Source organism: Marmota monax, unplaced genomic scaffold (genome assembly GCF_021218885.2).
Source record: "Marmota monax isolate L192 unplaced genomic scaffold, Marmota_monax_Labrador192_F-V1.1 WCK01_AAM20220418_F8-fsc00012, whole genome shotgun sequence".
Classification (NCBI taxonomy): Eukaryota; Metazoa; Chordata; class Mammalia; order Rodentia; family Sciuridae; genus Marmota; species Marmota monax.
In genome coordinates, this window is record NW_026695227.1 from 29967316 (window position 1) to 29981624 (window position 14309).

Sequence of the window (14309 nt, forward strand, 5' to 3'; positions counted from 1 at the left end):
ACAAAAAACCTCCACACACATTGTGAACACACACACACACACACACATCTCCTCTGAAAGGTTGAAGCTGAGTAACTTGGGTGGGGGGGTTGGCAGTCCCTAGGGGATCCGCGGATCCTCTAACTAGACCACAGAGAGAGGGGAGGCGGTGTCCTCACAAAGCACTTTCCAGGTTAAATCCAGCCCAAGGAAGAGCTGAGGGTGGTGAGAGCTCTGAGAATGGACTCTTCTACAATGTAGCTCCTTCTGGAATGGGGACAAGTGGAGGGACAGCTGAGCAGACAGGGAGAGCAAGTCTCCTGAGATCCTCAGGGAATAAGAGGGTTGGGGGGGGGGTCCTGATCACCCCAGAGGAAGTGGGTTTAAAGGGGAGCTGGGAAAGGGAGAGTTCTAGTAGTGCTGAGGTGAAGTTGGAGACCCAGGTCTTTCAGTCTCAGGCCTGCTACCGTGAGAGGGTCTGTCGCCCCCACTCCCAGACGCCGTCTTGGGTATGGAGAAGGGTCCAGCCTGGATGTTGGGGGTTTGGAAGAACCAATGAGAGGTTGGTCCGCTGAGAAGGGTGCAGGGAGAGAGACGACTGGGACTACACCCCCGCTCCTCCCTCCCCCGCCAGAACTTGGGCTTGTCCTATTTGACGTGCCCGCCGGAGGGGCGGGAAGGGGTACTGACCCGAGAAGCTGTCCCGAGACTCTGCTCCTGCTGCCCAGTCCCAACTGGGCCGCTGCCCGGCTTAACCGGACGCCCCTTTAGACCAGGATGGAGGTAGGAATGGTCCAGAGTCCGGGGACCGCGGGTGCCTCAAAGGAGCCCCACGGGAATGGGTATAGAGTATACTCTATTCCCGGATCCCTTCCTGGGGGTCTGGAGGTGGGACTGTAGTTCCCGGAGAGAGGGAGTGGGATTCTAGGCTTCGGCGGGATCTCTTTAGGGGCTGCGCCAGGTCAGGGCAGCGCCTCCTGCTGGCAAGAGACAGGACCCCCGGTGGGTGCAGCCACCTGGAGGACGTGCGCAGACACCTGGCCAGGGAGCCCAGGAGGCACTGCAACCAATGGGGAAGGAGCCACCTCGCTTCGCCTCGCCCTTTGCGGGGTGCAGGACCCAGGAAAGAGGGAAGACGGTAGAGATTCCCCCGGGAGCGGGGAGCGTCGCGGCTGGACTGTCTCCAAATAAATCCCGCAGAAGCCCCAGGGTCTGGCCCCTGGGAGGGGTAGATGGACTTGGCTTCTCTGGAGCCCTGAGGGGGCGCCCTGAAGCTTCGGCAAGCAAGCCGAACGCTAGCATTCTTCCTTTTTGGTCCTTCCCTCGGCTGAAGTCGGGGTCGCGGCTGCCGCTGGGATCGCGGTGCCTTTCTTCCTGGGGTACAGGAGTGTAAGAGCAGAACGCGGGAAGCAAGGTCAGGGCGGCAGAACCCTCTCCTAAAGATCAGGTGCCAGGGCAGACTTTGAACTATTCCCGCCCTTCTGCCTGCGGCGGTGGGAGCTCCAGGGTCCCTACACTTTCCCGGGAGGAGGTATAGGAAGACGCGGAGGGGGAAGGGAAGATGGGAAGGGAGAGCGAGCGATCGGGACGGAAGGACAAAGGGAGGCACCCAGATGAACGGAGAACAGGGATCGTAGAGAGAGACGGAAGTGGAAAGAGGCAGGACTGAAAGGCGAAGGGAGGCGGCGAGGAAGGGAGGGGGAAGGGAGGGAGGAGGGAAAGGGGAGGAACCAGGAGCGAGGGAAGAGAGCAGGCGGCTGAGTCGGGCAGGCGTGGGGCGAGGCCAAGCGTGCAGGCGGGAGCCAGTGTGCAGAACAGCGGCTGGGTCCTGCTCCCACCTCGGAGCCCCTGGCCCGGGGGAGGGGGAGAAGCCAATAGCCCGGTCTATGTCTTTTTCTGACTCCAGTGCAACCTTCCTGCTGAACGAGGTAACTACGGGCACCCCCCCCCTTTCCCAGTGGGTGGGAGGAGAGCTCTGCTTCAAGCTTAGGAGAGGGCCCACATTTGGGGGAGACTGCAGCATGAAGAGGGAGGGGAAACCAGAGGTAAGGCCAAGGATAAAAGGGCCACTGGGTAAGAGAGGAAGGGGCAGCCAGAGCTCCTTAGTATTGGGACTGGAATGGGAGGGAGGACTGATTGGGGAGCCAGAAAATGGGCTGGATTAATAGGAAGGCTCTCTCAAGTTCCCCCTGGTGCCCATTCTAAGTTCCCTGGGGGCAGCCTAGCAGCTAGAATGCTACCGATCTCCATTTAGTCCAGAAGTCCTAGCTCCTGCCTCAGTTTCTCTACTCGATGCCTGGGGATTGGGATATGCACAGCTTAGAGAAGCTATAATGCATTCTAGAGACTCTCCTAAACCTGGTTATTTCAGCTTTGCCTCTTAGGTCCTGCATCCATGATTAGTATGGTATGAGAACTGAAGTAGGCAGGTTTGGGTGAGGTGAGAAATGAAAGGATTATGGGGAGGTGGAAGGGAGGCTCTGAAGCACCAAAGGGACCCAGGGGATGGGCCCAGATATGAGGAACTTGAATCGATCTCCTGGGAGTGGTGAGCATGGCAACTCATGCCTCAGGAGCAGACTTACACACCATTGTCCCAGCTGGGGATGAAGGCAACAATGTGTGTGAGGAAGGAGTGCTGCTAATGGCAGATCTTCTGTTACCTACAGTCCCAGAACCCCATGTGCATGGGGAGAGTCCAAAAAGAAGAGACCAGGAGAGTAGATTCAGGGATGGGAGAGAACCATTAGGACCATCTCCCAGGAGGGCACTCTTTCACACCTCTCTACCCTCTGGATGGAGAGAAGAAAAAAGGAGGATACAAGGAACAGTGAGGAACTGGGAGAGGACATAAAAGTGAAGACAGTATCTGGGACCTTTCAGTACAGAAAAACCAATATATCACCCCTACACCTGCAGGAATGAGAGGGAATTGTGAAATCCGACTGCCTCCCTCAGTTGTGACCAGCATTCTCAGTCACAGGGACTGCAACAGTTATCTGCCAACCCCAGGAGAAAGAAGGGCTGAAGTGGCCCACTCAAAGGTGTGGGCAGACAAATTTGACAGTCTGAAGATGAGTCCCCTTCACTTTTTCTTGCCAAGGGAATAGGAAGAAGTGATACAGGTGGCAAGTTAGTTGATTTGTGTGATCTTCCTCTCTCTCCTATGCACTGTGCCTTCTGCTATGAATCTTATCAAACTCATTACAGTTTTGGCTTTCTGATTTCCCTTTAGCCTCCAACGGTAAAAGGGATGAGTAAATTCCTAAACTCACCCTCCTGGGTATGAGAAACTGGGAATGGAAAGGACTGAGTTTAGAGACAAGAGCATAGACCAAAGTGTGTATGCTCCAAAGGTAATTCAAGTCTATCACATCCTCCCCTTGGGGTGCTCAGGTAGGTGGTGAGAATTCAAATGAATAATTATGCTCAGGAAATGCAAAAAGGAGGAAACTTAAATGGGTAGATTTGGGGAAATTTTTCTTGAAGACAAGGGCTGCTGCTCTATATCAAATCGCAGTACTCCTTTGAAGGAGACTGAGTGATGCAGAGTAGAACTGTGGCTAGAACTAGGATAGTGCCCACCCTATCTTGGACCTTTTGCAAAGCAGGAGATTTGCTATTTTGTCCTCCCAACCCTAGTGTGCCACGATCCCACCTTTTGTCTCACCCACCTACCGCCATCCTCTGGTTTCTTCCCCTTTCTCTTTAGGTTCACCTAAAACAGCCCCTTCCTGCTCCAGTTCCCACAGATGCCTTGGCAATGCCTGGCACAATCCTTGGCAAGGACTTTAGGAAGGGAACTTCCATCCTGGCCGGGCTAGGATGAAATCTTCCCGCTCAACAGGTGTAACGGGCCTACCCGGCTTGGGAAATTACCCCCTTCTCAAGGGTTGGGCGACACCGCCTTTTGCTGCAGCCCAGTACAGACCGGGCGAAGCATCTGTTGAGACAGGGGCTGCTTTCAAGGCATCGGCCTGGGGTCGCCAAACCGATTCCTCCCCAGTATTACTACGGGGTTTGCATTTGTTGTCTCATAGGGAGCGATAACACTCCGGACACACTGCCTTCTCACCTGGGACTCTCCCCGTCTGCTGCCCGTCCCTCCTCCCCACCCCCGATCCACCTCCCCGGCTTCTCCTGTGACCCTCAGTCTTCGCATTTTCCTTCCTCTGCCTCGATTACTGCTTTTTGTCTTCTCCTGCCTTCCCGTCACCCGTGGTCTCTCCGGTCTTGGCTCAGGTCGCGCCTCCTCCCTGCCTCGCGCCCCCTCCCCTCCCCCCGCGGCAGCCCTTTGTTTCCCCGCGGAGTAGTTCCTGGGTTGCTGAGCGTCTCTGTCTCCGCATCTCTCCTCGCCCCGCCTCCTCCCGCCCGGATCCGCCCCGCCCGCAGCCTCTCCTCCCTTCCTCCCCGCTGCCCCTGCCCCAGAGGTGCTGGGGGACCCACCTTCCCCAACTCGCGCCCGCCGCCTCCCGGGCCCAGTACCCCCACCGCTCCCAGGCCGCGGCGCCCCCGCCGCCTCCGCCTTCCCGGGAGGGGGTCAGGTGGGCGGGCACTATTGTTGTAGGAGCCGGCGCCAGATTCCTCAGCCGCGCTTGGGGTGGGACCGGCTGGGTTTGGGGGGTGGGGAGGGGGAGCGGTGATTTGAGCTCCGAGCAGCTGGTCTTCGCGGCTCGCTCCCTCCTTCGCGCTCTCTCGCTTTCCGCCGCCGCCCGCAGGGCTGCGGGGCTCCGTGGCATCTCGGGCGCGGCCCGCTGTCCTCGCCCCAGCCTCCGGGCCGCTCCCGCCCCCGGCGCCGCTCGCTTCCCCCACCCGGACTCCCCCATGTATGACGACTCCTACGTGCCCGGGTTTGAGGACTCGGAGGCGGTGAGTGCCCACGGGGAGGGTGGGGGTGGGGCAATTGGGGTGACACCTCCTTTCCCTGCAACCCTTCCCCCAGTTCAGGACTTTGAAAAACGCCTCAGTGGCGGGGCAGGGCGCGTAGGGGGGCGTTCTAGGAAAGTGGAGAGATGGGTTTTCAGGCCAGGGGCTTCCCAGTGCCCCAGGCCTAGACTAAGGGGTGTAGGAATGTATGGAGGGGGCACTGGAGTTGGGGGAAATTTGAGCAGGTGGCCCCAAAGCCCAGGGCAGAAGGGGAAGAGGGAGAAAGGGGTCGAGGCTATAGACACTGAGGCTGTAGAGAGGGAACACGCAATGTCTGGAGTTGCAAATTCTGGCTTTATGGGGTCTAAACACTGCTGTTGGAGAGAAATTGGTGCTCCTGGGCAGGGGGGACACTCCAGACCAGTGCCTCAAGGTAAAGGACAAATTGGGGGGCTAGGAGAACATCAGAGAGTCGGGTACCAGCTTCTTCAGTCAGAGGAATCCTAAAACTTGAGGAGCATCATCATTCCTCTCTGTTCTCCATCTCTGCGAATTGCCTTTTCTCCTCACCCTTTCTCTAGCCCAGTTTCTCTCCCAGGCTGAAACCTGGACATCCAGCACATGGGTGGCCCAGCTGACTGAGCCCCATCCATTACTCAGCCCCCTCCTGAGGCTTTCTCAGAGCAGCGGGTGTCCTGAGCTCCTGCTCAGCATGGAGGGCCTGGAGGTGAGGCCAGAGGAGCTGAGGGCCTGGGGATGGAGAGGAAGCTCTTTGCTCAGAGAACCAGGCAACCAATAAATATTTAATTCTTCTCTTTGCTTTTATCTCCTGACCCACTGAGACAAATCAGCTCATTAGGCAGTGATTCCCGGAGCAGGAGCTCAGAGAGCAGGGAATATGCCTGGAAAGATAAGAGTGGGGAGCAGCCTGAGTCCCTTGGAGCTGCCAGCCTTCCCTCAAACATCCCACAAGAAGACCTTCTTAGTAAAAGACAACTGGCTCGGAGGGGGCCTCTGATAGGATGAAGGGTTGAGCATTCCCAGGTCTGAAAGCACCATTGAGTCAAGTCTTCTCCCATCGCTCACCACCAGGTCCAGTATAGATGATATTGGGGCTCAGACCAGGCAGCTGTCAGTCCTTTTCTGGGACTGAGCTCCTTCTGGGCCGAATTTTCCATGGGTCCTCTGGGGCTAATTACATTGCAGCTAGAGCAGATGATTTTCAAGGTTCTGGTGGACACCTCTTTCTGACAGTTGAAGAGACAGCTGGTGTAGCCCAGGGGGCCAAGGTGAGCTTGAGAACAAACCTCTCAATGGGGCTGCAGGGCCCTAGGAGGCTCTTCCCATCCCTGGTGAGAAGGCGAGGACTATTGCAAGGAAAAGACTGACGCGTGGATGGTATTGGAGAGGAGCCTGCTGACCCATTGCTGTTCCCCTCTGGTTCCTGGATCATCCTCCCCCACCTTCTTTCCCCTTGCCTGGCTCCTTGCTCTCCCTGAGGCCCCCTCTGAAGCAGTAGGAGGGAGATCAGGCTCTAAATAAATCCACAGGCTCATCTCCCTCCTCTCCTTCCCCCGTGCCAGGCAAGAGAGGAGCTGCAGCCTGCCCACACACTCACCAGGCAAGGGGGGCACCACCAGGGCACTGTGCCAACTCTGGCAGCTCCCAAGTACTGAGCCTCTGGCTGTTTTGGCATATCAGGGAGTGGGGAAAGTAAGACCCCAACATATGCTTTTTAGGACAGCCCTGACTTTCCCAAAGTGATATCAGAGCGTGAAAGATGAGCAAGCCCTTAGGACTTTGGAATCATGGAGAGGGGTTCCATTCTGAGCACAACTTATTAAATATTTAGGGAGAGATTCTGACATTCCCTTCCTAGTGTGAGAGGCCAACTAAGTCAGATGCCCCAGATAGGGATAGTAAGATCCCTAAATAAGGCTGAGAGCCTGGGCAGCAGGGAATAAAGATGGAACTCCTCTCTCAGCACCATGCTGGGCATCTAGGAGGTCTTTCTCTGACATATGCCAAGTGAATGGTCATCCTGCCTTGCCTCCTGCCTCCTGTCCTTTTGGCTTCTGTCCCCTCACTCAGCCCGCAATGTCTCACAGAGTTAGCACTTGTGTTCTAAGGCTCCTGGGAAGGAGGACTCTCACTCTATACAAAGGTTTTTTTCTGGGGCTCAGCCTCTCATTATCCTGCTGCCAAGCCAGCCTTATTTTGTTTTCAGTAGAGATAGGGAACACAAGCAAACTCTGCTCCTTTCAAATGAAAGGCTTTCCCCCTGAACTGTGTCCATGCCTTGGGTCTACTATAGATGTTATCTCTAGCTTAGGCTGTAGGGCCCTGACTGACACCAAGCTGACCAGCCCTCTTGCCCAAGGCAGTGATGAGGAAGAAGGCATGACTAATGGGCAGGTGCTTGATGTTGTCTCTTCCACTGAGAGTCTATCTAGCCTTTACTGCCTTCTGTAGGTGACCATGCCCCATAGGCTTAACAGAATGAATATTCCTCAGCCTGGGATCCTAAAACCTCTTCTCCCACACACTCCTACAGGAACCCTTTATCCAAGCTCCTTCCTTCTCTCTGCCACTGGCATCTCAGAATTGAGCAAAGTATCCCTTCAGACTTTTGCCCTTAAAGAGGAAAACTGAGGTAGAAAACAAGATTTCATTTTCCCTAGACTTGCAGGGAAAACTCAGATATCCTAACTTCCAACCACTTGACTCTAACTCTGGATCTTCTTATTAGTTTGGACAACTCCCTTATGGCCTTGAAGGTGGACTCTGCAACCCTTCAAATGCACCTTCTTTGCTCAAAGATCCTTTCTATGGGAAGATCTTTGAGACTCTCTTTTCATTATTACCAAAGACACCCTCCCACATCCCCAGGGTCCTGTACTACCTCAGCTGGGTTGCTTGGCACCAGTGTGGTCTTCCTCCAGGGCCTGATATCCACCTGGGCCCAGGAAAGGGGTGGGGAGATATAGGCCAAGCGGTAGGTGTGGCCCAGCCTTTGCTGTGCCCAGGGAGATAGCTTTGTATTGCCCTCTTAGTCTGTCTGATTTGCTGCTCACACCTGGCCATATGCCCCAGCAGGTGTGAAATGAAAGAAAGTGGGTGGTAGGGACAGTAAAGGGGAGGTAGCTTCCAGGAGTTGACAGCTCAGTCTTCACACTAGAGAAGAGCAAGGGCTTACCATTTGGGAGCCTTCAAAACCTTGTTGGAGTAGGGAAGGTGGACCCTAAGAGGGCAAATGACTACATCCAGACACTCAGGCCTGTGAGGTGGCAACCAGCGTCTCTTGACTGTTCCTGGCTGTACTCTTCTCAAACATCTTAAGAGATGATGTCCAGGCTGCTTTTTAGGCTGGTGTGAACAAGTGGGGGCTGGTCTCCTGGATTGAGAATTATCTCTAGCATATCATCTTCAGTACATATCATCTCCCTTCTCTGTCTCAGAGGACTTGGTAGAGAAGAGAAAAAGGAGGGAGAAGTGATGTCTCTATACAAAGCTGCAGTATTAATAGGCTGGGAGGGAAGGGGCCCTGATCTTTGCGTATATGGATCAGACCAGCTTCCCTGTAGGTTCAGAGGCACTGTGTTCCTTCTCAGTGGATAGAAGCAGCATGAGATTCCAATTACCCCCTGGGAGATGGAGAAGCTGTAACAGAGGCACCAGTGTAGCTTTAAGAGGATGCCTTTCTGGTGTCCTTCACACCTGAGCCCAGGGGTCACAGCCTTTCTCCCATCCCAGGGTTCAGCTGACTCCTATACCAGCCGCCCATCTCTAGACTCAGACGTCTCCCTGGAAGAGGACCGGGAGAGTGCCCGGCGCGAAGTGGAGAGCCAGGCTCAGCAGCAGCTCGAGAGGGCCAAGGTATACCTTTTGGGTAGGAGGCCAGACTGAGGGAAACCTACACTGGGTCCTGGGTCCTGTGGAGTCAGGAAGGATAAACTTGAGCATGAGTGTGTGTGTGTACGTGTGTGTGCACATGCAATGGGCAAAGGCTCAGGCTGACACCAAACTCCTCTACTGGAGCTCTCACCTTCCCCTGATGGTGTGCCAAAACTGGAAGGGGTGCCTTGTACTAACCGCTGAATTCTTCAGCACAAACCTGTGGCATTTGCTGTGAGGACCAATGTCAGCTACTGTGGTGTACTGGATGAGGAGTGCCCAGTCCAAGGCTCTGGAGTCAACTTTGAGGCCAAAGATTTTCTGCACATTAAAGAGGTAATCAGCTCCCCTTCCCCAAAAAGCCTCTAGCATCTGCTTTTCTTGCTTCTCCCCCAATGCCTGTTACTTTAATTCTTAGTCTGTGAATAAGAAGTCTCCAAACTCTTCCATTCTTACCTTTATATACACCTGTACACCCTTTACACCCTAGACCTGATCCCTAGGTCTCTACCATTCTGAGACCTGGCTTTATCCTCAGTTTCTATATCTGTAAAGTGAGCAGTTAAATTAGTTGCCTCTGAGGTCCCCTGGGACCACTGTGATGCTGTACTCTGAAATCCTGTGGCTTGACCCGGACTGCCTTTCCTTCTAACACCTTCTCCTGTCACTGCCCCTGGCATTACTTTTCCTTAGACCAGCTCAGCCCGAGGCCTGGGCTGGCTCCTCTCACTGCCCCTCTTGCTCCACCCCAGAAGTACAGCAATGACTGGTGGATCGGGCGGCTAGTGAAAGAGGGTGGGGACATCGCCTTCATCCCCAGCCCCCAGCACCTGGAGAGCATCCGACTCAAACAGGAGCAGAAGGCCAGGTGAGAGCAGACTGTAACTCAATAAACACACACCCCAAACGTGCACTTGGCCCACAGTACATGTCAAATGCACCACATATGTACACAAAGACCCAGCTGTACATTATTTACACCACACATACACCCACAGATGCATACTTAGCACAGGTACTCCATTTTCATAAGTGGGTGGGCATTTATACAACTATTGGATAACATAGAACATACACATTTATACTCTCTTTTCTTTTTTTCTTCTCAGGAGATCTGGGAACCCTTCTAGCCTGAGTGACATTGGCAACCGACGTTCCCCTCCTCCATCTCTAGGTAGTCTCCCCTTAACCCACCCACCTTGGGTAGATGGGTAACTAAGACACAGGGGAAAAGGGGATTCTCCCAGTGAACTGTGTGGGAAGGGGCTGGTGGAGGGATCAAAAGAACTGGGAGAAGCCCAGTGTCTCTCATGGGGAAGGGAATACCATGCTTTCAGGGCCTTTTCCCTTCACCAACTTTAATCTTTTATTTCCTTTTCCAAAAAGCCAAGCAGAAGCAAAAGCAGGTGAGTCAAGAAAGGGAGATGGGCTGGGGGGCTCATGGCTACAGGGACACTTTTCTGGGCAGTCATTGTTGGAGGGGCAGAACAGAGGGGAGGGAACCCAGAACTTCTGACTACCCCCTCCACTCAGGCATAAGGCTGGTGCCAGGGCCATAATTTTCTTTATTCTGCAGGCAGAACATGTTCCCCCATATGATGTGGTGCCCTCCATGCGGCCTGTGGTGCTGGTGGGACCCTCTCTGAAAGGTTATGAGGTGAGAGGAAATCCCAACCCCAAAGAGTCACCCCTGGCAAGACTGCCATATGCAGGCCCCAGGGCCAGTGGGAAGGAGAAAACTCTGGGACCTTGTATGGGGACACTGCTCTCTCCAAGAGGGCTTGCATCAGTACTGTGCCCTCCCCCCAGGTTACAGACATGATGCAGAAGGCTCTCTTCGACTTCCTCAAACATAGATTTGATGGCAGGTAAGCTGCCCTGGCCTGGCCTGACCTGAGAACCAGAGAGAAGATCATTGACTACTTCCCCATGCCTAGAGCAAGTCTCCTCTAAAGGGAAAGCTAGAAAGCTGGGTAAGGAGAGGCTGAGGCTTTTTATGGTTTGAGGTTTGAAGCCAGCTGTGGTTTCCCACCCCTACCCCAGGATCTCCATTACCCGAGTCACAGCAGACCTCTCACTGGCAAAGAGATCTGTGCTTAACAATCCTGGCAAGAGGACCATCATTGAGCGCTCCTCCGCCCGTTCCAGCATTGGTGAGGAGTCCCCATCTCCTGCTTCTCTACCCACTCCAGAGCTAGTGAGAACCTACCTTCTCCCTTTTTTCTTGCCCATTCCTTGTTTTTCTGCCCGTCTCCTCTGCCTGCCCCAAGATAATCAAGAACCCACCCCCTTACTCAATTCCCTGGTCTTCTGCCTGTCCAGGCCTCTAGTTCCTTCTAGATTGCCATTTGGGAGCCCTCAAAGTCCTGGGAGTAAATAGTGGGTGCTATTTACAGAGCACTGTGCTCCTTTCCTTAGCTGAGGTACAGAGTGAGATTGAGCGTATATTTGAGCTGGCCAAATCCCTGCAGCTAGTAGTATTGGATGCCGACACCATCAATCACCCAGCACAGCTGGCTAAGACCTCATTGGCCCCCATCATCGTCTTTGTCAAAGTATCCTCACCCAAGGTAAGTCAACAGGGGCATGGGGAAGGCCCACAGAACTGCCCCCTAGCATGCAGCACACCTCTGCTTAGGCCCTTTCCTAGGGTATGAGATTGTCCCTGAACACCACTCGTAAGTGTTCCACCCTCCCCCCCTGCAGGTACTCCAGCGGCTCATTCGCTCCCGTGGGAAATCACAAATGAAGCATCTGACAGTACAGATGATGGCATATGATAAACTGGTTCAGTGCCCACCGGTGAGTGCCTGGGTCAGCGGTTTCTATACCCACTCTTCGAGGGCAGCAGGTGTGGTAGAGATGGGCAGGGACTGCTGCCAAGAGGAAGCCAACATTTTCCCTTTACCCTCCTTCCCCAGGAGTCATTTGATGTGATTCTGGATGAAAACCAGCTGGAGGATGCCTGTGAGCACCTGGCTGAGTACCTAGAGGTTTACTGGAGGGCCACCCACCACCCAGCCCCTGGCCCTGGACTTCTGGGCCCTCCCAGTGCCATCCCTGGACTTCAGGTAACCATTTACAATGGGTTACCGTTGCCAGCCAAACCACATACCCTTTCTGCCCAGAGGATTTTCCTTGCCCTATCGTTCAGAAGGCCAATGGATTGTTGAGCTCTCAGCTCTGCTTCCACTTTGTACAAAGCTAGTGCACATGGACCAAGGAATTTCCTGGTTGAGAGTAAATCGATAAGATGGGTAATCAAAGATTTGTTTTCTAGGGAGTCAAGAGAAACATTATCTTCAGGAGGCTGAGGCAGGAGGATTGCAAGGTTGAGGCCAGCCTCAGCAACTTAGCGAGAACCTGTCTCAAAATAGAAACACAGAGGGCTGGGGATGTGGCTCAGTGGTAAAGCCCTGCTCTGGGTTCTGGGTTTAGTCCCCAGTAGCCAAAAAAAAAAAAAAAGGAAGGAAAGAAAGAAACAAACATCTCCAAACCCTCCTCCCAGTCAGTTTTGGAGGCAGAGCCTGAATTTTGCAGAGGTCAAAAGCTCCAATATTCTTTATCTGACCAGGAAAGATAATCCAGCATGCTTCTTCCTCACACCAATTCCTCCTATACCTGTAAATTGAGTTGAGGGGAAGAATCTTCCACTCTGCCAGAGGTGGGAGGGAGGCAGAAGCCAGATCCCATGCTGCTTCACTTAGAGCTATTGTGTGGCCCTCAGAACCAGCAGCTGCTGGGGGAGAGAGGCGAGGAGCACTCACCTCTGGAGCGGGACAGCTTGATGCCCTCAGATGAGGCCAGCGAGAGCTCCCGCCAGGCCTGGACAGGATCTTCACAACGCAGCTCACGCCACCTGGAGGAGGACTATTCAGATACCTACCAGGACCTGTATCAGCCTCACCGCCAACACACCTCGGGGCTCCCCAGTGCTAATGGGCATGACCCCCAAGACCGGCTCCTAGCCCAGGACTCGGAGCACAACCACAATGACCGGAACTGGCAGCGCAACCGGCCTTGGCCCAAGGATAGCTACTGATGACCTCCTGCTGGCCTACCCTGGCAGGCACAGGCACAGCTGGCTGGGATGCCCACTCCAGGCAGGTTGGAGTTAGACTGGCATTAGGCTGCCACTAGGCTCAGCTCCCACAACCCCCTGCCCAGTCCCAGGGCTGCCTGTGGTCCTAAGGTTCTGGAAGACGCAGGGGAACCCCTCACCTCTTGGGCACAGTGACCCCCTAGGCTCCCATTCCAGGTACTAGCTGTGTGTTCTACACCCCTGGCACCTTCCTTGCCTCCTGCACAAGAAACTGCCCCACTGGGCAGTGCCCTCAGGCCAGGATCCCCTTAGCAGGGACCTTCCCACCAGACTCAGGGAAGGGATGCTCCCTCATAGTGACAAGAGGGTGGGGGCTGTGGGCAACATGGCACAAGGAAGAAACAAAATTCCCAAGCAAACAACGGTCTTAATAGTCATAGGACTGAGGAGTTGTGCTTTGGGTCCAAGGGTCTCCATTCACCTCACTGCCATACATTAGGAACAAGACAATCAAAGCCCAACAGGATGGTACTTCCACCCATCAGTTGGAGTGGGGCATCCACATCCAAGACCAGGGTAGCAGGCAGGTGAGGCGGGGCTGGAGAGACCTCACTACCAAAGCTCTTGGAGAAAAAGGCCCTCCTCACACCTCCAGGAAGCTTAGCATCTGACAGGACCAGGGACATGGAGCATGGTCAAGCCAAAAGGTAGCAGGAGCCAACCTGGATTGGAAGTTTTGGGGAGGAACAGCTTAGGGGCCTCCTTGCCTTTCTCATCCTTCTGCCCTTGCATCCTGGCATTTCTGTTCTCACCCTTCATGCCTCCTGGAAGATGGGGGCTCCAAAATATTCCCTGACTCATAGCTGCTGCTTGTTAGGTTAGGGTTAGATGAGGAGACATAGGACACAGTGGACAGCCCCCAGAGGCCCTGGCTACCTGGTTACCCTTGCCTTATGGCTCTAGTGTGTGACCTACAGAGCATGCTCCACAAGACCCTGTCCCATTTCACTGTCATCAATAAAACACCATGCACAGTCCCTCGGGTGTGTGTTCTATATCTGTGGGCTCAGGTGGCCAAGTTCCTCATCTTGTGCCCCAAATCTACCAGAAGGTATTTTGTCTTCCCTTCTCTCTCCAATGACCCATTGAGTGGGAAGAGGCAAAGGGTGGAGCTTCAGGAGACCCTGGGCTCCTAGGCACTCCCCACCCTCTCATATCCAAGCTGTCTATAGACATTTGGCAGCATAGAAGGGACTTGTATAGAGAGATGAGGAAGAAACTAGTTACAGTTTCCCACTGTCCCTGCCTCAGGTCAGAAAAGCCCTATTAGCAGCTATACCTTGAATTCTATGCACTTGCCAGCTCTGAGGGGTAGAACATTTGCATAAGAGGGGCGTGGGTGGGAATAGCACCACTCCTCCTTCATTCTCCCCTCCCATGGGCGGTATATCCAGTAACTGGAATCCTCAAGCAAAGACAAGGTGTCAGGCGCATAGTGACAGGGTCTAAGAGTGGTTCAGACTGCCTT

General features: G+C 54.2%; 1 protein-coding gene across 3 annotated transcripts; it reads left to right on the forward strand.

Annotated features, from left to right (window-relative positions):
• Nucleotides 1-671: 671 nt before the first annotated feature.
• Cacnb3 (calcium voltage-gated channel auxiliary subunit beta 3) lies at nt 672-13818 on the forward strand. 3 transcript variants are annotated; one of them, XM_046435832.2, is made up of 13 exons: nt 672-762; nt 8599-8721; nt 8953-9075; nt 9492-9607; nt 9849-9913; nt 10126-10145; nt 10316-10396; nt 10549-10607; nt 10783-10892; nt 11158-11309; nt 11446-11541; nt 11661-11810; nt 12467-13818. In XM_046435832.2, exons 1-13 carry the CDS (start codon nt 757-759, stop codon nt 12779-12781), a joined length of 1416 nt encoding a protein of 471 aa, XP_046291788.1. In that variant the 5' UTR covers nt 672-756; the 3' UTR covers nt 12782-13818. The 3 variants fall into 3 exon arrangements, with proteins under 3 accessions (XP_046291788.1, XP_046291787.1, XP_046291786.1); XM_046435831.2 differs by lacking the exon at nt 672-762 and adding an exon at nt 1717-1907; XM_046435830.2 differs by lacking the exon at nt 672-762 and adding an exon at nt 4613-4848.
• Nucleotides 13819-14309: the final 491 nt, after the last annotated feature.